The sequence below is a fragment of the Thermobia domestica genome, chromosome 5 (genome assembly GCF_964235325.1).
Source record: "Thermobia domestica chromosome 5, izTheDome1.hap1.1, whole genome shotgun sequence".
NCBI lineage: Eukaryota > Metazoa > Arthropoda > Insecta > Zygentoma > Lepismatidae > Thermobia > Thermobia domestica.
In genome coordinates this window covers 66,980,872-67,007,066 of record NC_137458.1, presented here as the reverse complement: position 1 = coordinate 67,007,066, position 26,195 = coordinate 66,980,872, and the positions used below count along the sequence as shown (strand labels likewise).

General features: G+C 35.8%; 1 protein-coding gene across 2 annotated transcripts in view; it reads right to left on the bottom strand.

Annotated features, from left to right (window-relative positions):
* Positions 1-25,860, bottom strand: part of LOC145685942 (microtubule-associated protein 1 light chain 3 beta-like) — a 49,549-nt gene extending 23,689 nt beyond the window's left edge. Inside the window, exon 1 of one of the 2 annotated variants that reach the window (XM_081758718.1) lies at positions 25,515-25,860. In XM_081758718.1, coding sequence (XP_081614844.1) covers positions 25,515-25,581 — 67 coding nt within the window. In that variant the 5' untranslated portion in view covers positions 25,582-25,860. Of the gene's footprint in view, positions 1-24,912; positions 25,070-25,514 lie in introns of those variants that run through there. The other variant, XM_081758717.1, reaches the window with a different exon arrangement.
* Between the last annotated feature and the right edge of the window lie 335 nt (positions 25,861-26,195).

Below are 26,195 nucleotides of genomic sequence, written 5' to 3'. Positions count from 1 at the left end.
ACATGAAGTTCTAGTAAACCACTGGAAACCAAAGGTAACATTACTTCCAGATACGGAACACGAGTTCTTTAGACCTGCTCTACATCACTTCAAGCTAAAGATATTTAAAACTGAGTCCCTTTCTCCACTTGATCCATCCGCTACCCCAATTCGTGCGTTTACGAACTTTAATTTAGTCTCGCCTCTAATCACGTGTTACGGAAAGTCAATTTTTTCGGCTGATTCAGTAAGCAGGTTCTCCTTTGTAATATATTGGTGTCTTATTTCAAGCAATAATACTTTTATGTATACAGTCTATATGAACATATTCGGTTCGTATAGTTTTGAAAATTAAATTAAATCAGTTTCCTGTCCAACGTTTATGCTCCTTAGGCTAAGGGCAGGGACATACGCAAGGGGGTGGATTCTGGGGTTCGGACCCCCCGAAATTTCGACTGTGTAAATTTAGCCTACTTGTAGGGGCAATTTCAGGAATTTTAATATAAAATACCTCATATTGAGTTTGGGCCCCTCCCGAAATAAATTCCTGCGTACGCTTCTGGCTAAGAAAGACTATGATTAGAGTGTCCGGGGACAAAAGCTCTTTTTGGGGTTTGGGGTACTTTTTGTTGTTGTGCAACACTGTTTGTGCTGCAGAAATATTAAATTGCGGCGGTGTACTGTCCATGTTAGTAAAGGTGTGCGGTGAAATTTGTTAATAAAATGAGATATTAATAAATTATATTTTGTCTTACTTTGAAGTAATATTTTGTTTTATGGGAAATAGTACTACAGTCCGTGGGAGAAGTCACGACTTATTGCTGTTTCATATGAAATCACTTCTTGAATAACAATATACACTATCTTCCCTTTTCCCGGTATCAGTTATTAAGTCAGCATTTCATTGTAATTAAAACAAGTGCGAATGGGGCAAAAGTCTGATTTTTTTGTGGGGGCAAGAATCCGAATGCGGACTTTTCCCCCAGCTCTCAAATTTGTAAATAATTTTATTCTTAAATTTAAATTCCAGTTTCTCACAGTAGGCCTATTTAAATTCGTTTGCTACGTAGGCTTTCTTTAGCTTAACTAAAGCTATGTAGGCCTATATGGAGTTTGATCTTTGAATTTGGGCAAGCCACGCTCAACACTGATTAGTGCACCGATGGCACCAAGGGCACTATTCACATTTCAGCGGTGTAAACAGAGCCTAGGATTAATAGTCAGTAGTGCGAACACATACCTGTTTATATTGCTAAATCCATCTGTTTAAGTGTGAAAAGTGCTCTTGGAATCATTTGGTTCATCGGTGCTGAGACATTTGTCCTTTGCTATTAGAAACACTACGAAAAGAGCTACATACTGTTCGAGAAGAAAAAGAGAAGAAGGGTCCTAAGAAGTCAGCCTCACGGAAGAAATTGTTTGCATCCGCTGAAAGTTCGACTTTAAAAGTAGTGGAATATGTATGTCCATTGTGCAAAGGCAAATATGTCGATCCACTGGATGAGAACTGGATAATGTGTAATTCGTGCGAAGAATAGTGGCATCATGATTGCACAACTTATGAAGTAGGCCAGTTCGTATGTGACAAATGCCTAGACTCAAGCCTGGTTTTGTAATTATTTCACTTCATAAGTTTATGTGCTTTTCTTAAGTGGAATAATTTCTTCTTTTACTCTAAAAGAAGTTTTATGCGTTGTGTGTCTATTGAGCTTTTCTTAAGTAAGGAAGACTTATTTTTCTCTTTCAGTATAACACGAACAAAAACTTCATGCTTGTATGTTTGTGTGTGTGTGTTTTTATTTTTTTTTTTTTTTTTAATAAATAACTGGGATAGCCTAATTTCTTTTTTTTAGTGTAACTTTTCAATACGAGGAGAAAGAATCCATGCTGTGTGTATTCTTGTGGTATTCGTAAATAAGTGGGATAAATTCTTTTTTCCCCCTAATTTATCAATACGAAGAGTAACTTCATACTTCGTATGTTTATTGAGTTTTTCTCAAGTGAGATAAACTTATCTTTTTGCTTAGTCTAACTTTTTTTGTTAATACGAAGGATCACTTCGTGTTTTGTATGCTCTTTGTTTATCTTAAGATTCTTGTAGAAAACAAAATAGTTCAATAAAAATGCCTGTATGTCGATTTCCTACTTCGTGTATTTCAGCGGACTTTTGCCCCATTGCGATATGACTTTTGCCCCTATTCTGGGGCAAAAGTCCGAATTTGTCCATCCTTTTTTTTTTTAATTGGTGTATCTTATTAAGTAATAAGTTAGTAGGCTTTCTAGCACCTTCAAAATATAGAGGAATGTTCACTTATACTTCCGTGCGAAATTCGTAATTTTGCCGTTATATCTTTCGGCTCCAGCGCAACTCAAACACCAAACTGCGGATTTTTGCCCCCGCTTAGTCTAAAGCAAGTGAATGATAATGGAAGAATTGATGGAATGAGAAAGTGGGAGGAAAAGAGTACCCCGAGAGAACCTACGGGGACGATGTTGTCAACCGCAAACTTACTTGGTCGGAGATCGAACCAGGACCCCACATACCAGAAATAAGCGCTCTACCACTGAGTCATCATGCTCCCCTCGTATAGTTCTGAGTATTAAAGAGAAAAAAGTAAACGGAATATTGGTATTTCAATCCATTGACATAAAATGAATCCTTCCTCCTGGTTTAACTACAATGGTTTTAGTTTTTTTTTTTCCTTTACTTTCAACTAATGACTGTTTATTAAAACTCTTCAAGCTTATGAAATGAATATAGTAAAAATTAAGTTCCAACACGAATTTCGTTTTGGAACTGTCGGAAGTTACTGTAATATATGGCTAAACTTCCAAATCTGATTCTACCTAAGGGGACAAGTCTCAGGTAGATTAGAAATATCGTTGAGCAAAATTTGTTATCACTAAACAAATTTTGAAATTCTAGGACAAAATAAGGCCATGGTTTTCCAGCTGTTTCCTGATCACTGTCCCTTTCGTAAACAAGTATATCTTACACAAACACTAACATCACAATCTCTAAATAAATACTAAAGCAACTCAAATTTAACAATGGCCCTAGCAACTACCAACTAATTCTTCCCTAGCAGCAACTGCTTCGGATTAGTTTTATCCACTCTCGTCACGATGTTTGCAAGCTTGTATTTACATTACAAATATTAGTTGGAACAATTGCAAGAGGAATTCGGACATTTGTGAGAAGGTATATTTTTTGAATTTTCTCCATGAATGAAGATGCGTGTGAAACTTGCCGATGGGAGCTAGTTTCCATGTTACGCTACGTCTCATATAGCCTCGCTGTTAAAAGGAACGCTAAAATCACAATCTAGGGTTGCCAGATTTTATAAGCGAAAAACCCGGACACCAATTTCAGGCTATATATAAAATCGCTGTTCCTTCTCATTTGGTCAGAATCAATTACCTGTCTTTTCCAGGTTAGTACTCACAATTTACCAGTTCATTCTATATACAGTTAACACAAAGCCCCACAAAAGGATTTATAAAGAATGTGAAAAGATAACGTAAGGAGAGTTTCCTGGTGTCCCTTATTCAGATTGTGTGTGTTTAATAGGACCTAAATATTGCTTTAATTACGAAACACTCCCATTTATGATTAAAGAGATACCATAAGACGGGGTTACTTTACACCAGATTTAATGAATTTTAAAGAAAATCGCATGTAACTTACAAACGAAATGATTTAGAACACTGTATTTGAAACAATATATATAAAGGAAAACATTCATACAAGTGTACTAGTAAACATTCAGTATAACCATAGATATTGAAATATAAACTTTGGTGCAAAGTTATCCCACAGCTGGGGATACTCTGCACAACATACAAAAAAGAATGTTCTTTTCTTTGTAAAGAAATTAATATATTTTCTGGTACCACATTCTGATAGTTTAGAATATACCCCACAAAAATGCCAACTCTGGAACAGAAAAAAAAAATTCGTGTGAACTGATTTGCCTTGATTGCTCTTTATGTTTAAGAATATCATCCAAAACTTAATCAGTGGAATATTTACGAGGTTTAGAGCTTTCAGGCTGAAGCCCACCCAAATTGCCTGATTTTTAAAAATCTAATGTTAGTTATTCCTATGCGTATGATTCAAGTCTCCCCCCCAAAAAAGTGCAGTGGTTTCTAATAAAACTAAGTTTTTCTAAGTGAATCCCTCTCAAACTATTTTTCTGGATCCCCCACTGTTCCTAACTTATTTTCCAACAAGAAATCTATTCCGGCATCTACCTAACTAGGAAATTTACCTAAAGGTAAAAAGCAGGAGGTATCGGCAGTAAATTTCCTAAGAGGTTACTTTGGACCGGTGCAAAGTAACCCCAATTCGAGTCTGAAGCCGCCTTCTAGTATTATTATTATTATTATTATTATTTTATGACAAACTTTTCACACTTCAATTTCAACTATTGTCTCAAAGTCCCATTATACACAGTAGTCCGTCGGGCGCCATAATATACAACGGTACATTGTATATTTGTATTATAAATCTTTATTACTTTGTAATTTTGGACCATAAGATATTCTACATATGTACTCGGCTGGTTGATTTTACTATCAGAAGAAAAAGAAAAAGAAATAGTATATAGATATAATGTTAATATATAAAAAAGATATTCAAATGTTTTAAATAAGATTTTGTAACGTTGTCAGGGACAAGATATAAATAAATGGAATTATGGCAGATGAGTGTGTTTTAGAGGCTCAATTTAATAAAAGCGAACTGTTCTAGTGTTAACCGCCAACATTATAGCCAAAATACAGTTAGATGTGCTATCTTAGGGTGGCAGTTGAAACTTTCCCTTTACAGTTCATAGTTTTACCGACAGAGGACAAACTCTTTTCATATTTTGTGCAGTTACCCCTGATGTGCTAAGTAACTCCGTCTAACGGTACTTTTGGTCTTTGTTACGTCATCATTTGAGTTAGAAATACCATCTTCCGTTTTTAGGTGAGACCTACTAGTTCTTGTCGGTTGAATGCTTTTCAATCAATCTGAAGAACGAAAACAGCGACAAACAGGCGTCCCGAAAGCCTTTTTCGGGACAGTTAATTCTTTCATTGAAAACCGGGACGTCTGGCAACCCTAATCACAATCAACCTATGAATGTAGATACTACCAAATATGATTAAATGACTATGAAAGAAAAAAGTGAACTTCAAAGACTATCGCTTCCCTACAAAAACTTGCTAACTACACCCCTAAGTGACTTAAAACTTCAAGGTAACTGTACAGACACTACCATAAAAACACTATACTGCTAAAACTAAAGGGGGTACGCTCACTTCTGGACCACCCTGTATTGTTTTCTGCATACGTACTGTGTTGCATATTACATTCCTTTTTTTTTAACGTATAAACTATCACAACACACTGAAATGCATAAATTGTATTACATAATAAAATGTTCTTTGGCTTAAATTTACTGCATTAATGTATCCAATGGGTATTTAATGTACTCATGAAATGTCTAAGTAGGCTTTTGTTCTAGTTAACTAAACTTTGATGGGCTTTTGTCCTGGCCTTAAAATACACTCCACAGAACATATATTGCAATCCTGAATGTTTGCTTGTTTTCAGAAAAGTCTCGTAAAATATGGTTCTTAAATATTTATTTATTTAATTTAATTTTATTTATTTTTAGGAATGTCATGGGATCCTGGTATCTCCATTTAAATGAAACTATTTTCTTGACCAATTATTCAATTAATTCTTACAATGAAATAAGTTTAATTCATGTGCAACTGCAGAATAGGTGATAATTTTAGTCAGTGTGCGAATTGAAAAATTTTCCCAGGGGGGGACGAATTTCACCCATATGCGCACCCAGTCCTCCCCCACCCACACATTATATATATATACTAACAAGTACAAAACAGTTGAGATGTGAGATCTTTCATAAATTTTCACTCAAGTAATATTTAGGTTAGCTACGCAAAGTAAGAATTGTTCCCTTTTTCTATCTTATCTTTATGTCTATTTAAAAATACTCCAGAGGGGGAAAAAGTTATCCCTGCCAGGGATAAAATTTTTCTTCTCCAGGGTGGGAAAGATTTTTGTCAGGGGGGGAAATCCCTGGCATCCCCCCCGCCAATTCGCACCCTGATTTTAGTATTACAAATATACTGTAGCTGTTACCGTTGGAATTAGCTACGTTCGTAACATTATTGCCAACTAGTTACTGCATCGTCGTAGTTTTGTATAGTGTTGGAGAATTTCAGAACTAATGCAAGTAAATAAATGAAAAATGCACAAGATCTGAATGTCACAAGGCCTAAAAATTATTTAGCGGCACAACACCTAAAATTTAGGCCGAGTGCTTTTTTTTTTTTTTTTTTTTTTTTAAAGGTCTTATGCCGTTTAGGTGTTATGAACGTTTCCACTAGTATACCGTATTAGATTTAGAAAACTAACAGGAGGGGGGAAATTTACTTAAGTTTCTGAATGGTTAGCGCAAATGCCCCGGTGTACGCGATCCCGGGTTTATTTACAGATTGGAATAGTTTTCTGTTTATCGAGCATTGTGAGGGAATGGAAAATCGTGACATGGTGTACTCTAGCCTAGAAAGCCCGAAATGATGGTGTTGGAAGCCGATGTCCTAAAATCAGCCATTTGAATCTGGTCGGTAGAATAGATTACGTAGGTATGAGAATAGAATTAAACATACAACATTGGTGTTAGGGAAGATTGTTCCATTTGTTTAACTTAAAAGTGTGTTACACCTTGAAACTTGGTAATATAAAACTGACCTACAACAATTCAAAATATATTTGATTTATTAATCACTGTAAAAATAAATCCTGACTCGCTCACTTCATCTTTCCACACTTGGTTGAAGCCTATACTAAAAAGCTTTTGTGGACAACATAACTCAATGAACACATTCGTTGACTGAAAAAGTAGATAATCTAGTACAAAAGCATTGAGGAAATAAGTTTGGCCTCCTTCCAACAAGTATCTAGTCAGAAGAACCATTTTTACAAAAGCGGTGAAGCTGCGACAATTGTGATCAGTGGCGAATTTACGATTTTCTTTCGGGGGGGGGGCTTTGCTAACTTTCGGGGAGGGCTTTGCCTGAAAATGTGAAAATTCTGCAAGATATTTCATATACTTTACTATAGTAAGAAAGATTTCGGGGGGGGCTTAAGCCCGGAAGCCCCCCCCTAAATACGCCACTGATTGTGATGAAGGCAAACCACAAAGTTTGATGGTAGAGACTGAGCAGTCTTGCTGTGCATATAAATTTTATAGCTCAGGAAGTAAGAATTATAGTTTCTTCCGTGTAATTTCCAGACATTACGATCAGCAGTACAACTTTTAGTATTTGAACTGTATTATATACAGGGTGTCCTATGTCACTGCATGAACAATGTAGTGGTGGGAAAGCTATGTTGTTGCAATTATTCAGCATTCCATCCCCTCTATGCAGTTTCAGTAACGGGTTCGTGGCCAGTGAAGCAATCCTAGACTCCGTATCATTAAGTTGAAATTACCAGTGACTTATCAAAAACAGTCACAATCAGCGTGGAAACATTGTATTTACTTCACACTACAATCACTAGAAAAAGTGGGTAATGCTCCGCCGTGTCATAGCTAGCGGTACGAAGTCCCGGGTTCGATTCCTGCTGGAGCTAATGAATTTCGGATTAACTTCAAGCTGAAACTGTTTCATATAGCCTCGGTGCTGAAAAGAGAAAACAAGCGAAGACAAAAGTGCGTATCCGCCTATTGAATTTTTGTACTCCTTTACTCCCCTCTTATGTCACACCTCCATAAAGGAAACTTCCAGAAAAATACTGTAAATGACCCTAGTGTATATGTACTCATCACAGCACAATCAGTTGGAATCAAAGAAAGAAACGCCCTTCTATCTGCAAGATCACAAGCGTGAACACAAGGGACTAAGGAAATGAAACCATGTAATTAACTATACGATCTGTGTCCAACATTTTACCATATCTAAATTGACTCGTTACGTCTGCCAGAGTAAAAGAAAAATCTTGTAATGAATATAGCTACGCAAACTTCGCTAAATAGGTATTTAAATCCCCTTACACAAAAATCCAAAGGTTCTAATAAACGCAATCGATTCTTGACAAGTTTAGTCCGATATTCAAATCTTGAAATAAGGATGTAACGTTGCAATTAACTAGAAACTTTTATGAGCGTTAGGCTGGCAAGCGACAGCGCAATTAGCGCGACTTTATTAAGAATTTACCGTGACGCACAGATTTTTGCCGTTCATTACTAATACACAAGCAATAGCAACTTCCTCTTGTAAGTTTATCATATCTAAAAGTGTTTTCACGTAAATATACCTAATTGAAATAAATGCGATTTTAAAATAAGCATCATATTGTAAAGTTTATACAAGAAAAATGCTACTTTGAAAACTTTGTACACAACTACTTGGTCACAAAAAAGTATGCTAATTTAGTGAAAGTGCTTCCAATGTAGCATAGTCATTGCTTGTTTATGGTTAACCAAAAGAAAAATATTTCATTGTATTCCAACAGTGTTTCTCCTTCGCCAACATACGGTGCTGAATCATTTAGAATGCTATTTAGCACAACTTGAAGTAAACATACGAACGTATACGTAGTGTTAAGCTTGCATAGTATACGGTATTATCATTTAACAACATTTAGATATATATGTAGAACAATGATGCATGACCTATTGAACATCCATATTACTAGACCTAAGAATTTTAGGTGTATATTTTAGTTTAAAAAGGTGTAAAACTGAAAAAAAGTGCAAAATTTCAAATTTAAATATTCATACAAACAGTACTAAGTATGGCTTGTATAAGAACTCAAAATTCACTGATTTAGTAAAAAAGTACCTAAACTAGTTCCAAAGCACAATGTTATTGGAGTATGAAAAACTTAAAACACAAACTCATGTTTTATCTTTCTTTTTCTTTCTTTCTTTCTTTCTCTCTCTCTCTCTCTCTCTCTCTCCAGAAAATTGCATCTCCGGTCATTAAATAAGGCTCTTGTTTATATGGTCAGTGTACGCGCCTTTGGCGTGGGAGACGCGGGTTTGATTCCCGGTGGGAATTCGTATGGTTCGGATCCCACGTTCAGTTTCAGGTCAAAGTCTCATAGCCTCGGTACTAAACGGGAGGCTAAAGTCCAAATCAAACAATCATCCCATATGGTCATTAAGAAAATGTTTATATGCAGAAAACTCAATACCGATTTGTGATAGAGATCGGTCAGTTTAATGGAGCCACCTCGCTTTGCCTTCTATTTAACACCTTTCGCCGGGACTTCACTGAAGAGAACGTAATGTAATGCTACACATGCTGGGTGCTTAATTACTACCGGAATAAGATTCAGAAAGAGTTTCAGAACTTGCAAAAAAAAAGTGATAACATTGAGAAAAGGTGCACTGAAACCCACAAGTGTTTATTTAGAATTTTCTTTGCAAGACGAAGTAATTTGGATATGTTAAAAGAAAAATGCTGTGCATACCTTAAACTCCTAGCTCTACATGTTACATAAGCTATATCAATGCAAAAATACCAGGACCTTGGACATTATGTACTAGCAATAAGTGAAACTGAATCAAGGAAAAAAATTTCAAGTCAAAGCTTGACACACTTATCGTTAGTAAGATAATTTTTACTGCTTCAGTAAAAATATGAGTAAGTATATATTTATGTAAGGTGAAGATTACACTAACGTGTACAAAAGGTATCTAGACCTATTACTCAAAATAGTCTAAAGCATTTTTAAAGATAACATACAGTACAAAGACAATTGCTAAAATTGCTGGTTCAGTTCTACTGTTGTAAGCATTTTTTTCTTTTTAATCTGACCAAAATTTTCAATAACTAAGGCTGTATTTTGATCATTTATCCGTTATTATGCAACTAGCAATTACGTACATTTGCACGACTTGTGCTTACTGTCATTATTCAGGGATTGTACTCTCTTCAATGTACAACATTTTTCAATTAGAAGTGAAATTTGACTTGTGGAATATTAATACAGACGCTCTGCTCTATAGCTCCGTCAATAAGAATTCAATTAACCATCTATGAGAATTTGATGTACAATCTTGCACTGTTATGGATTCTCATCGCATCCCTCCTCCCCCCTAACTCTTCGACATTACAATCGAAACCAAATAAGGAACAATTTCATGAAGTAACTAGATTGAATTCCCGTTTTTTCGCACGAGAATGGGCCTATGGGAACATTTGAACTTCCCCATTTTGGAATCGCATTTTAATGAAAGTGTAATGTTAAAAATCTGATTTCAGCCCTTCCTACATTCAACCTTTCTCACTCCCTATGCCGATGCGTAAAAGACTGGCTGAATTTTACTTTTTAGGTGGCATCGGAGGATGTCACTATTGATTTCAGATCCGAAGACTATGGATTCGACATTAATATCGGAAGTTTTCGATTATTTTTACATGTCACCCCTTCTCACTCCACCGTCACTTCTCGCCTCCAATGCCATGTGATAAAAGCCCAAGTCATGCTCTACTTACGTACCCAAAAATCAAATTCGGTGCAATGGTCTAGGAATTTGCCCCCAAACATCGTTGCCTTATTTTTATATAGAAAATGCCCCTACCCCCCTTAAAACTGAAATTGTCAATGAGGGGTTTATACAGTCATCTTTCTAACTTTATGGGCTTGTGAGATAATGTATTTTTGTCGTTATCTCCCCTTAATAAGGCATTCTAGATAACTAATGTAACAATTTCAGCTAAGTCCGGGTCCACTCATGTTGAAAAAATTATCAAAACTGTCCAGTAGGGTAGAAGTTAATCGTTAAACAGTTTTATATTTCATTATACATTATATATAGGATGGACAATTTATCATGACACGTCCTTGTAACTTTCAAACTAATTAGAAAACCCTGAAATCTTGCACTGTGCAAATATCGGCAGGAGGACATTGTTAGGCATACTAATACCAGACTAGTTGCAAAATAAAGCTACATCACAAACGCCAAAATTTTTGTGGCCTCTACAGCAGTAATAACGCAAATGAGACGTGGCAATGCATATCCAAAGTACTTAAATACATATTATGAATATGACATGACAGATGTCGAATGAATACGAAGTTATAATGAATTAAAAATTTGATTTTTTTCGAAAAACTATTTTAGGTAAGAAGCTCATCCAATTGCATAGATTGTTTAATAGATGTGAAGATTACAACCCTGTTTACAGCAATTCGACATCTCCAGCTGATATGGAAATACAGTAAAAACTGTTGAAGTTTGCAACCCTGCTTAAAATTATGTGATTCCGAGACAGTATTGTAATTATACCTACCAAAAGAGTATTGCAATGTTATAGAAGCAATGTAAATCAAAAACTGTTTTGGAAATTAGTACAAATACGCCATTTTAAGCAATTTATATCGCACTTCACTATTCTTTCTTATCTCCCGAATGCGTTGATACCAAACTGTTGTAAAACAGCGTTACGGCCTTGATGTCTATTGAAAACCATGTATGTAATTAGATGTGATACTTACCAAACACTTTTTTGAAATAGTTCTGTGAAAACTGTTAAATTTTCAATTTCTAGCAACTGGTTTTAACTTGTTAGAAACAAGTCATACGATAATCATAGTATTCGACATTAAGAAACTTTGGACATACATTAGACTGTCCGTCTCACTTGCGTTACTATTTTAGAATTCTCCAAAATTGGCTTGTTTTTGGATGTGTAATAATTGTAGAGTCTTTGTTTGCAACACTGCATAAAAAATGTGTCATTCTGTGTTTTAGTTTTACGTGTGAAATTTGAAATGTGATAACTTGACGTAGTGATATTTGAAAAAAACTTAGGTTGGCAACACTATTAACCGTATGGTATTACAAACTATGGCAAACAACGTCTCCAAGCCGATAATTGCACGGTGCAAAATTTCAGCGTTCTCTGTCCATTAATTTAAAAGTTACACCGGATTATCAAGATTAATTTTCAATCTTAATTAAATCTGTATTCATCTGTTCTTGTTTGCAACTTAGGAGATCCAGCTACCATGTTGAGGAACAGTAGTCTGCGGGCCTCAAATTGATAGCCCTTGAAGTTATATACCAAGTAAACAAAACGTGAACATTTCAGTGTTAAATATGCAGATCCCGTCGTCAGTTCGCACTGAAGTGTTCTATCTCGCAAAGAGAGAAAAAAAAATCCAGTTTTTGCACATGGTTAGATAAAAATAAATATATCTTGTTTGCCATAAAGGTCACGTGTTATGTTCAGTGACCTCAGATTGCCGAATGCCACTTAGCAACAGAACTTGGAGTCAACTTGTTGCCAAGCAGTATGACCTAGACAACATGCACTTGCTATGTCACAGAACAGTTGTTTTCCTTTATTCTGAGCAGATTATTACTCAATAGTTCATGTAATTTTTAAACAAGAGATACTGCACAATTAAAATATCAATTTAAGTATGTAATATTTCATTTCAAATAGCTTTTTAAAATAATATTTTGTAAATGTAAACAGCAAATGAACTTTTCAAGGTCTTTGCAATTAGGCGCTTCTCCAATGATCTTGTCTTCTCCAAGGTAGTTAAGTTATTCCGGTTTGAATATAAACAAAACTAATGTAATAATGAACTAAAAAATGTTTCACAAAAGCTTTACAAATACTCCAAAGTCTTTTATAGTCTGGGCTTAGATCCAGGAAATTAAGTATAGTCTTCAAACCCTTTCATATATTCTTGCTGTGAAGTATCCCTTCCAAACTATCTGTGCTTTTAACCTATACAACCACACAGTTCCTTCAGGGTTTAGGAAGTAATCCAAATCAGTGTTGGCAGCCCGACGGAGTCTGATAGAAACTAACCAAGGTTATTGACAAGGCCTAGGGCAAAAGTTATGACCAAATGATCTAAGATCTCACCACACCAGGAAACCTAGAACAGTAGAAGACCTTAACGGACAAAACAGCATTAAATGCGGAAATTATACGCGGAAAGTTTATGAGACTTAACGAGGCGAAACTATTCACATGTTCCCAGCCAAAGTGTTCGGAAAATTGAAGGTTTGAACCTTATTTTTGTCTTCGTTTGTATATATCCCTAAGACTACTTACACTGGTTCAAATATATTGGTAGTAACAGAATTTGTCCAGAATCTAATATAGCAAATTTATTCATATTAAATAACCCATTCCACTAACAAAAAACTTCCACGCAGAAAATAGCTACAGATAAAGAATAGTATAAACTCACAGTCGAATTACCAGTGACTAATGATGCTTAAGAGAAACAAGAAAAATGTATCACTCATATCTACATAGAAACTCACAAACAGAAACCTGTAGTTTTACACATGAGGAAAATAAACCTACGTTAGAGCTGAAATATTAATCATAGAACTGAGATACACACTAAAAAAACATGGAACCGAGTCATTTTAATTAATATCGAACGTTGAATCATTTAGCCTCTAAACAAATTTTTCCTTATTTTAGAAGTCTCCCGAATGCTAAGTCAGAACCTTAATGTTTACTAAGAAAATGTTTACTTCCAGTGGAATTCATATTACCCTTAAGGCATTAAGCAAACAATTTACAGTAGATTCAGAAACCAATATAATCATGCAAATTCAATTTATATTTGTTTACTTTTGGATTTCTAGCAATTCAGTATCAGAGTGACATAGGGACCATTTGTTACAAAATCTAGTTACTAATTGTGCTGTTTTGAAACGTAAGGTTTTATGTTTTGACTTGCTGAGAGAGGGTGTTACTTTAAGTGCTCACGGTTATGACGTATAACCACCTGCTCTTAAAACTCGACTCAAATCTAGGTTTACATACGAAAAGGAATTTTGTTAGAAGATTGAACTAGCTATCTTTAGCACATAGAACAAAGTGAAAGGCAGGATTACACAACAATTTTTAACACTTTACAATGGCTTTTTAGAATTATGTACAATAATTTTTTATTGTTTACCTTTTATTTATTAAAGAAGATACTAAAATTGAAATATAACTTGATAAAATGCGCATCGAATCGGTCGCTCATACGACAGTTTCTGTCGCACGTAAGACTGTCGCAAGTAGGACGACAGACTTTTCGATCTGGGCGTACATGAATTGGCTGGTTACAGTATGGGCATATTATATATAATAATACTTTGGACTTGGAGAAGTTTTTAAACCATGTATAATCTGACAAATGTATTCTTACTCAGGAGTAAGCTCAACTGTGTACAAAACAGATAAACAAGATACAAATATGAACTCGAAATTTAGTAGTCGGTAGCTGTGAGCTACAAATCCGTGCGAGAGTAAGCAGAAAAAAAGTGACCTGATAATTTGACTGACATTTCACTTTTAGGAAATACTGAAGATAAAAGGTGATTTTTCGTTTTGAGGGAGGCTTTTTTTTTTATTATTAACTTTGTGAAGTGCTTAAAAAAAATCTCCGTAAAGATCTCTCATCATAGGTTCTCTTCAGGATTACTAGAACTTTAGTAAACCCTTGTAGTTACAATTTTAGTTATCTGCCACATCTAATATCTGTTTACATATTATACAATCTATGCTTTCAAAACCTTTCATTCATTATCGCTAGTACATTTGTTATGGTCATGTCATTATCATCCACATTAAGTTTCTACGATAACGAAAAGAAAAGGTACTTCTTAAATATTATCTACCTTATCACAGCACAAGAAATAGGTATCTTAGGATTTTGACTTTTTATATAATGAGAAAGAAAAGGAATTTAGCGGAGATAGTCTTCCAAAAGTTTTGAATCTTAGGCATTGACAGTTCTCTATTCTTTCGTTCACGGCAATTAAATTATGTCGAAAAAGAAATTTTGGCGTCCTATCATTTCTAACATGTCGATAGCTGAATAAATTATCAACGGAAATATGTACTCCCACGTACTTATCTTTCTTAATTGTCTCAAAGGCGCCACTGTCAAATAAGTGAAAATAGTTTGATAAGGAATTTAATCTTCATTCATTGTTTTACTGTTGACCTTAATGTCGTCGTTTAAGTTTACAGATACTAAAGCAGATAATTACTCCTTGTTGATTGTGAAACAAATATTAAGACCTCGTGTTAATTCCTTTGCACTTCAAAGATTGAGTACTTATCCAAAATTTCAATCCCTAAAGATAGAATATTAGGTTTGAATAAACATATGGAACTAGTTGAAAATAAGACAGTTTTACGTCCCACGTTTTCCCGCTAGGCTAAAGGAGACTGTGCTGAAAAATGAATCAAATGGTGGAATGAAGAAAGTGGGAGGAAACTGGAGAACTCCGAACCGCAAAGTTCACTTGGCGCGAGCTGGGATCGAACCAAAGATCCATGGAACTGGTTGAAATACCCTTTTTTCGCATGGGAAGAATAGGTTTATGAAAATTTTTTGAAAAGTATACTTTATCCTCCTTACGCCCTCTTAACGATATATATTTGAATGGAAGTGTGAACGGTGCAGCAGCTATGCTGTGCGAAAAATTTAAAAGCCCTTCCCCCAACTTAGGATACGCATTTTAATTAAACTGACACAAATCTCGTCTCGAACCACGTGCTAATTATGCTTCAAAATTCATTTCAAATTGTTCAGTTTTCCCGCCATAAGACAAGGCAGAAGTCATGTTTATATGCTAAGAGGAATATAGAAACTGCCACCTGAAAAAAACTGAATTATCGAAAACGCTGGGACAAGTTTGTTTTCAATGAATGTATATACCAAGTGATCTCCCCTAACATCAAGTGTTCATAAGGTACATTATTTTTAGCATACATTTCGAAACTACCTTTTGCCGCGAACGATATATATTTTAATGGAAGTACCAAAAACCAGATTCGACAACAGTACTATTTACAAAAAAGTCGAAATTATAATAGATGACAATTTCAACATGGCGAAAAAATGAAATCGCCTCCTTTTCATCTAGTGGGAAATCAAGTGATAGCAGATAAGACTAAAAAAAAAAAAATCACGCAAATGTTTCGACAGATCATGTGCATATAGGCTATTTGAACATCCATAATTATCAAACTAGGCTATGTAGGATTAAGGATACCGCTAACCACTAGTTCGTATGTCAATTACCTACTAATTACTGTGATTAATTTGCGAATTCATCCCTCCCGGTACGTTATTAGGAGGGAAATTTTCTTCTAAAAGTATTAAAATATTTGCTTACAACCAGCCAGCAATGGCAGATCTAGTCCCTCTGAGTGACAAATAATTTAAGCTATTTATATATTTTTGAAAGTTTATGGTCAACTCATACCTATCCTAGTCTGAGTTCTGGCTGGTCTCCCCAGTTTTTACCTCCTAGATCCACCACTGCCACCCAGGATTTCGCAGTCTGTCTCCACCACTCCTCCTTAAAAGTAGGATTTTCGGAGAGGCTGGGACACGTGTCAGCTTATCTATTATATAAAAGAGAACGCACAAATCCTTTGTTAGCTCATCACGCTAATACGGCTGAACCAATTTCTTTCATTTTTGGGGGGTTATTAGGATTTGGACCCTAGATGGTTTTTATCATATCACTTTAATTTTTAATTACCAGTGTCTTGAGATAATTGACCATTCAAGTGTCCATAACGTACAAATCCTTTCTTAGTTCATCATAGGTATAAAAATAAACGTATTTATATGCAACCCGCATGACCGTGTCACTCGGCGGGTTAACATAAATGACAGGCGATATAATGTTAACATTTACTGCAAGCATATTTCACGGGTATTAAACACATGAGATATGGAGTTGTGCATTTAAATTTTCATTTCAACCCAGCGAAGCGGGTAATATATGCTAGTACTTAATAAAGAGTTTATATTACAGAGATTAATCTTCTAGAGTTGAGTAGTTCCTGAGATACTCTCTTTTGGGCATAAATTCTGGATCTCCCTCTCCCGCTTTTTAATCTATTTCAAAGTAACATAAAATTCAAGGGCGACGTAGGTACTATTTGAAAAGTCATTTGCAACTTCACCCGATTTCCCTTCATTACAAATACATTTTTTTGAACATTTATATGGACTAATACGCACCGTAAAATCAAGGAAGATGAGATGATCAATTCCCTATGATCGGGAAGAAAAATAATGGGGAAAACACCAACAATAGTAAGGAATGATTGGGAAAGTATCAGAAGATGCACCCATGCTATTCCCATCACCGGGCAAATACAGCCAACTAGGCAGAAACAACTCCGATACTTTTAAAATAATCTTGACAAGAGACCAACACACACACTTCAAATTTACCGAAGTTTCCAACCCCCACCTGTCTTGAGGTTTATTAATGACGATAAAAAATAATAATAATAAAAAAAAAAGACGACCCACTTCCCGCTGGCAAGGTCGTCTCTGTATCCTTCGCAACTGAAAGCTATTGTTGAGTTGCATGATCATCGCTGCATAACAAGGTAACGTCAGATTTACACACGAAGGTAGGGCGAAGACTGGTTTTTGCCTTTGGAATGGAAAATCACCGTCACGTGAGCATCATCTGAATAATAACAGTAATATTGTCACGAAAAGAAATACCGAACCATATATACATACAAGACCCTGCTTAAGGAAAGAGCAGTGGCGTGTCTAACGGGCCCCCAATGTGTGAACCCACGGCAAAAGGGGACCTAGTAAAGCTTCGAAGGTTATAGTTTAAAATGTTGAAATTCACTTTTCATATTTCACACTATTTCCTCACTATTATTCTATAATCTTCCAATATTTTGAGGTTGGGTCTCAAAAAGCAATTTAATTTACCGTGAACACTGTAAGAGAGGCAAATAAATAGAAAGGATTTAACAATCTGTCTGTAAGAGAAGATCGAATGAGTAAAGGCTAGGCCAAACCGCTTAAATTAAAAATTTGAAATTTGCACAGAGCATAGGACTTGTGACGCAAGGTAGGACTAACGATTTGTGTGCGTTGAAATTCGACGAGGAAGAAGGTGGGGGAATGAGTATATGAAAGACGTTCATATCTCCGAATCTCTAAAGGTTATATACATGAAATTTAACATATGAACTTCTCATTTAAAATAATTAGACAAGTGTTTATTACCGATATTTTTTATTGCCTACAAGGGAATTAAATGGAATGAGATTGAAAAGGGGATTGATTACAATAAGATTTCTAACTTAGAGATATAAAATTTGACAGACTTTTCATTTAAAGTAATTAGCCACTTCTTCCAGTTTTAAGGTTTTTCATTTAATAACAGACGAAGGAGTGAGTGGTTTACTAGGATGTCGATACTAGGCGTTCAAAATTAAGTCAGCTTTACATCCCACGATTGTGATGGGAAATTAATGAAATGGTAGCATGAATAAAGTGGGAGGAAAATGAAGAACCCAGAGATAGCCCACGGACACGGTTTCTCCACCATAAAGCTCACTTGGCGCGATCGGGGATTGAACCAGGAAACCCACGCACCAGAGGTGAACGCTCCACCACTGAGCCACCGCATTAGGCGTTCCAATATCGTGCAAAACTTTGCAATAAGACGAATTCTATATAGGATGGCTCAAAAGTAGGTATACACCCCTGCATTGATCAAGTATACCATTCTAGCTTATGGGTTTACTTGGTTCGGCTTTCCGAGCTTGTATAAGTAAAAAGGCTTTAAGAACAAATAAAGGAACTGATGGATAACAATAAGAAATATGAAATACAGTGAGCTGACCAGTGCGGGACTGTATATCTACTTTTTGGGCCACCAAAGTGAGAGAAAGAAGAATGTCTAATATTGCCCACAGTAACATGTACTGGCATTTGCTAGCACAATTTGTCAGCAGAGAGTGAATGAAATGTTATTTTCTTGCATCATAAATCAATGGCGGCTCTTGAGGTAAGTTCCACTGGTAAAGAGTTAAGGTTTACCGCTAGTAAGAAAAGAAAAAATACAGAAGGAAAGCTTGCCTGATTTACTAATTCATATATATATATAAACACTTTCTGGAGCTGTATGAAGCTTTCTTTACATAACGTGCAGCGATAGATTTCAGTCTAGGTCTAAAATCGCTGTTAATATTAACAAAATCAATCTGGGTATCGTAACGTGCTACTTTTGTATTATACAAAATGACCAAGTAGTGACTGACTAGATGGAGCATCCAAAGTTTTATTATTATTATTATTATTATTATTATTATTATTATTATTATTATTATTATTATTGCTTGAAGGATTTGTGTCAACATGTGAAGAGGTGGGCCCATGGATAATTAGTTACGCTACCGATGTGAGGAAGAGACTTAAAATATTTCCATTAAACAATTAGTAACCACTGGAAAGAAGGATCTGATCAGCCTGTCGGGTACCATATCGCACATAAGATTAGTAACAAATAGTGGCGCCGATTTCTGTATAACTTTTTTTGGGGGGGGGGGGCGGAGGGAGCTACATAATCAGATGTGATCTGCAATAAATCTATGAGAACTGATACAAGTACAGGAATCAAAGTAATCTTTGAGAGGCCCTTTCGGTTTCCCAGGATCGGCGCCCATAGTAACAAAACTATTCTTGCAAGAGGTGACCTACCGGACCGTATCTATCGCAATAAATGATTTGCCCTATTCTTGTTTATTGGTATGAATCACCTGACTTGTGTATTAGTGTAACTTCTTCCATTTTGGCACTGTTTATCTGGGTGACTCTCACAGCATAGTCATCACTCTTCCCCCTCGTACCAAAAACAAATGAAATGTGCGTGTGAAAGTGAAATCTATCATTCGGTAATTAGGAATAATGCAATCAAAATGACAGCCACCGAATTGTATCGTATACTTGCAACGGAGCAATCTATACTAAATTTTATATATATATATATATATATATATATATATATATATATATATATATATACAGCTATTTTGTGTGTGAAAAACAGACTACCTGAATTACAGTGTAGATACAACTTGCATTCGTACAATACAAGGTACAATAAACTCATAGATGTACCATATAAGAGACTCAATAAGTCGAAGAACAACTATGATGTACTAGGCATAAAATTGTATAATGAGTTACCAAGTGAATTATCTTCAAGTCCCATGAATGTGTTTAAACATAAATTATACAATTGGCTATTAGAAAGACCGTTTTATTCATTAGATGAATACTTTACGCAAATTAAATGTGAAAGTTAACATATTGTAATTTTTATGTATATTTTGACGTTGTCTATTGCCATACTTGGTTCAAGGACAATAAAATTATTATTATTATTATTATTATTATTATTATTATTATTATTATTATTATTATTATTATTATTTCGGAGATCAAGGTTTAACACTTAACTGCCAGATACAGGAAGTGTAATGGTGAAATTATGGAGCTTGTTAGGTGAAACATGTAAAGCTAAAGAGCAGCATTAGAAATATAGGCAGTGATGGCGATTGGACGTTAAAAGTGTGTGGGGGGAGGGGGGCACGACATGATTTGAATACCAATGTTAGTTTTCTTGGTTGTTTCTAACACTGACGAAATGTTGTATAACTAATAGGATACTATATATTTCAGTTAAAATATCGCATATCGTATTTCATATTTTATTAAGTAAATTGACAAGAGCAACACAAGCAAGTACTAGTCCTTTGTACTCCTAAACAACTTAAGTGTAAGAAGAGATTTGATTCCTTGCTCATGAACATCTTAAAATTGTCTGGGTAATTGTGTGATCAGATTAATAAATTTGCAAAACAAATAGAAAGGATAATACAGGGTGATTTTTTAAAACTCACGGATTTCATTTGGGTGCAGAATTTATAATTGAAGTCAGATTTTCATGCGGATGTGGCAAATGATCAAAGAAGGATGGGAGATTTATGGGACTATGTTTACTGGTTTACTTTCATCCGGGATAATATCGGCCACGTCAAGAAAAACAATATTCGTCGGTGTATCTTACAACAGGAATGATGTGAGGTGTGATATTAGTAGAGAGATGCGTAGACATACGAGTTTTCTTCGTTAGATTGCAACCTCGCCAAGGTTAGTAAGAATCAAGAAACTGGGCCGTTGTATTAGGAATTGTGCTATACAGATCTGTACCACTGTTTATGATCAGGACAATGAAAATAGTGTACTCTTTGGAGCAACATTATCTTATCGTTGGTTTCCGGAGAACCGAATCTGTTTCTTCGGAAAGGACATCTAGAAACAAATTTGCCTCACGTTCTGCCCAGACAGGAACATAATATGGTCGCTAGCGAATAAATTGGAAGAAACAGGATCGCTTCTGAGAGACCGGGAAGCGTCGGACCTGCAGGCAGGTGTTGTGAATGATGTCAGTTATCGACTCCTTAGGTCACCCAAGAAATCTCTCCGTAGTTTGTCGCAAGAAACCGGCTATAGCTATTCAACATGTGATTTGTGGGTCTTACCAGTAACATTTAATTTGTATTCTCACTAACACTTAATTTGTATTTTACAATTTCGCTTCAACAATCCAAAACCTCAATGCAATGTTTAGTTGCAATTCCAATTGTAAGGTACACTGGCGGATATTTGCTGTTTTTCTCGAGGCTTGGTCGATATTACCCCGAATGAATTTAAACCAGTAAACATAGTCCCATAAATCTCCCATTTTTTCTTGATCATTTGCCACAAACCGCTCGAAAATCGAACTTCAGTTAGAAATTCTAGACCTAAATGAAACCCGTGAGTTAAAAAAAAAAAATCACCCCGTATTAATCACAATAATGAATAAGGAGGCTTGTTTTGTAGCAGTCATATTGAAACTAGAAATTAATGAACAACTTGTATTTTTAATTCCATACACCCATTAAATATATGTTATTACTCTTACAAAATGCAAGACAGGAAAACTACAAGGATATGCTACGACATTTAAAGATTTAAGCAATTGCTTTGAATTCCAATTAAAACAATTCTTGTAGCTATCTTAACTCCACGGGAAGAGAAATAACCAATACATACTCACGCAACGGCACCATCTTTTCTATGAACCAGTAATACATACAAACTCTATATTTCCAAATGAAATTAGGGGTCACTTCAAAATATATATTAAGGGATCACTTCAAGAAGTGGGGGCAACTGCCCCTCTTCTTCCCCTAACCGCCGCCCATGAGTATAGGAGTAGGGAAAATGCAAACAAAAGTAATGCCAAATATGTCAATTATTGACAAAGACAAATTGGTAAGGTTTTATAATAATGTTATCAACTTTCCTATTGAATGCAGAGCCGGATCTTGCCCGGGGCCGGGACTAGGCCCACCAGTGTTTTGAACGACAAGTGTTGCCTTTTATTCTTTATTGGAACACTTTTGAAACATTAGATATAGTTTTAGTTGCAATTTTCCTGTTATGAAAGTGTAAAATAATACTTGAAGTCCGCAATGTCAATGTCCAACCTATCCACAATATCCATCGAGAGTAAAGTTAGAAAGGGAAAAAAATAGCAAGAAAAAAGGGTGGGGATTCTAGTAACTACTATAACGGGATGGCCATATCTCGACATCTCTTAATGTTACAAAGTTGGTATTAAGCACTTAATATCTCCATATAAAAAGTCCTGACATTTATCAAAGTCCAGGTCAAACCCATTAAGCTAGAAACTTTAAAATTTGGACATGGTATAGGATTTGATGTAAGGTCTCACTAAGGAAGGATTTTTGGAAATTTTGCGTAGAATGGGTGGAAAGAAGATCAATTATTATTTTAAAATGTCCACATCTCAATCTCCGAATCTTACAGACATGAAATACGGTATATGGGTTTCTCATTTAAAATAATTAGACACATGTTTCACTGTTTTAAATATTTGCCCTAGAAGGGAAGAAGAAAGCGGGTGGAAGAAATAGGGGATGTGCAATTCTTAATGTGAGATGGCCATACCTCGAAATCGTGAAGGTTAGAAACATGAAATTTGATATTTTAAACTTTTTATTTAGAATATTTCAAGACAATAATTCAATAATGTTTCAGTGTTCCTCGACGTTTTCCTTGGAAAGGAAGAACATTGATTTTTTTTTTAAGTCAGTAGCGAGGCTGTGTGTGACTTAGACCTACAGCTTAATGCGAGATCCGAACCACATGAGCTCCAGTCAGAAATTGTACACTCATGTCCAAAATGATTGTCTCATATCTATAATTGTCTTAAAATGTTGCTAAATGGACAAGAAAGTTTTGTTTGTTTTATTGTTCTTATTTACTCCTTTTTAAACATGAAATTTACCACATACATGTCTTTGCCGATTATACACATACTAACACTATAAGAAATACCGGACGAATTCGTTATCAAATTATATTCCTCCAAAACATATTTATAGATATGCGACAATAATTTTGGACATTAGTGTACCTGTCCTCGGACACTGAATTTATACGAAAAAAGCCATTACTCACTATCCTTTACGGTTTTTGTTCTACGGGAATAGAGGCTGAAAAGAAAAACAGCTTACTTCAACCACTTCCAGTTCGAATAAAAAGGTAGGGGATGGGAGAAAAACTATTCTTGAGGGACTGAATTGATGCCAAAAAGCCGCTTTTTGATATATTTTTACCGTTTTTGTTCTACGGAAATGAGTATTGAAATCAGAAATGGTTAATCTGAACCACTTCCGGTTTTGGTAGAATGTTAAGGATAGTCATGTGTTGCCTTCAGACGCTGAATTAAAAAAAAAAAACCATCTATGGTATTAGTCAGTGGCGTATTTAAGGAGGCTTAAGCCTCCGAAATTTTATATACTATATTGAAATAATGAAATATCTTGCAGAAACTTCACTTTTCAGGAATACCTTGCAAAGCCACCTCCCCCTCCCCCCCGAAACAAATCGTAAATACGCCAATGGTGTTATGTGGCGATAAACACTGAAATCGTAATGTCTAATTTAAACAACTTCCGGATTAAATAGAGCTTCAAAAGGTGATGAAACCTCTTCTTATGACGGTGAACCGAATGCCAAAACAGCTTCTTGATACCTTAGCACTTTTGCTCTACCGAAATCAATATTGAAACCAGAAGCAGTAAATTTAATCCATTTTCGGTTTCGCTATTGTTGTGGATAGTGTTGTTGTCTTGAGACGTTGAATTGTTTGCAGAGTATTATACCTAGGTATAACTATCCTTCTCGAGATATCCCTCTCTCTGGCGTCGTCAGTGGTTCGTTTCATACATTTTTTCCCCCTGAAATTGCATCAAGCCGAAAATAGTAAAAGAACCTTTCTGAATATATTAGATCTGCGGCCCACTACTAATAACCTAAATGGAGTTCCATACGATGAAACTATATAGTTGTTCGCTGTCAAACTGTCCAATAAAACTTTACAGGCTGAGATTAAACCAGTAATGATTTCAAGGGGTGCATAGGGGTGGAAATGAAAATTTCAGTCTAACGTCTCATGATTATGCTCTATAGGCTAAGGGAGATGATTAAAGCAAGTGAATGATGAGAGAATTGGTGAAATGAAAAAAAACTGGGAGAAATGGGAGTATTCTGAGAAAATCAATGTCCACCGACAAGGGCGCCCATCAAGGGGGGCAAGGTGGGGCTCTCGCCCCGCTAGAGGAAATTTTACTTCAGAATATCGAAAATCCAATAGAACTTTTACATTAGTTACAGCAAAATTTGAAACTATTTTTGAATCGTCGCTATACGTACTTGCCCCCTCTTGGAAACAACATGGGCGCCTTTGTCCACCGATGTTGTCCACTACAAACATACTTGGGCCGCGGTGGCTCAGTGATAGAGCGTTCACCTCTGATGCATGAGGTCCTTTGTTCGATCCCCGCTCGCGCCAAGCGTTCTTTGTGGTGGACAAATACCAAGTGCATGTGTTTTCTTGGGGTTCTTCCGTTCCCTCCCACTTCTTCATTCCACCATTTCATTCATTTCTCATCACAGTCTCCTTTAGCCTAGCCGGCATAACCGGGAACGCTACTCACCAGAGGTGATGAACGGGCGTAAGATTCCATGAGAAACTTGTATCCTCTTGTGCTCAATGTAAAATCCCAGATTTTCCGTAATACTACCTTTCAGTCCCCAATGTACTGGAATATACCCAGAGAAAATCAGAAAAAAAATCATCACTTGTTCAAATTAAGAATTTACTCTAACATCTGCAACATACATAGTAATAGAGCTATTACTATACAGGCTCTGAAAACCATACAATTTGGCTAATACAAACAATACCGGCCCACGCCCTTCACATAGGGATTGCCTGGTTAGTCCCGCCCAGAAAGGGCGGGGATGAGCTTTACAAATTAGTAGAATTACCAGGGATAATTATCCTTAACTCATATGTAACTAAATAATTTAATGACTTCCGTTGTTTTTCCTAGTGTACTTTTTCACATAGTTTTCCGCACGCAAAATTTGATTTACCACCTTAACATAGTGGACCGCTATATTATATGTACAGAATCCAACAGACAGATACTATTTGATTAACACATTTAACAAAAAAAAAAAAAAACTAAAGTTTAGACATGAAATTTAATAACACAATTTTTAAAAATATTTTAGTAAAGAATACTGTACTTACTGAATCCCTTTTTATTTTTGAAAGACCTCATCATGTTAAAATTCTTGTCGTGTGTGTTATATGCCATATGCACTTCACTACGAAATTCCGACCTCTTGTCTGTATAAAACGTTGCGTTTCCTCGAGTTTCCACGTGGCGTCTGCTCGTTGCTTTCCTTGCTTCGGTCTCTTCTGCTGTGTGCGTGCGGCGCACTGACTCTGTGACTGGAAGTAAATGGTAGCCCGAAGCGATGAGATCAACTTCACTTACCCCTGTCCTGCCCACCCATTTGGAAAGCTGATTGGTCCCAGACTTGCGGCTAAAGTGGGACGGGCGATACAACGAGACAAGCTGTTGCTAACCTACGTGCTTCTGATCATCTCTCTCCTCTCATCTGACGAGTGGAGGAAACTACTAGAATAGACTAAAACGTGACAAGCAAAAAAATTAAGAAAATCTTCATCTTCCAGACGATTGACAAATATGTTTACATTTTACCAGCTGTCCGTGGATGGCATACCAATAAAAGCATAAAGAAAGACAAGTCCCCCAATCCAATTCGTCGACCTTAACAAAAATCAAAGTTAATTCATTGTAGTAGCATAGCACAGAGAATTTGCTGTAGTTTGTCGAAATAATTAGCGGCGAAAGTTATTGAAAGTTTGAGGCAATAATATAGCATTTCGCAATAACATACACGA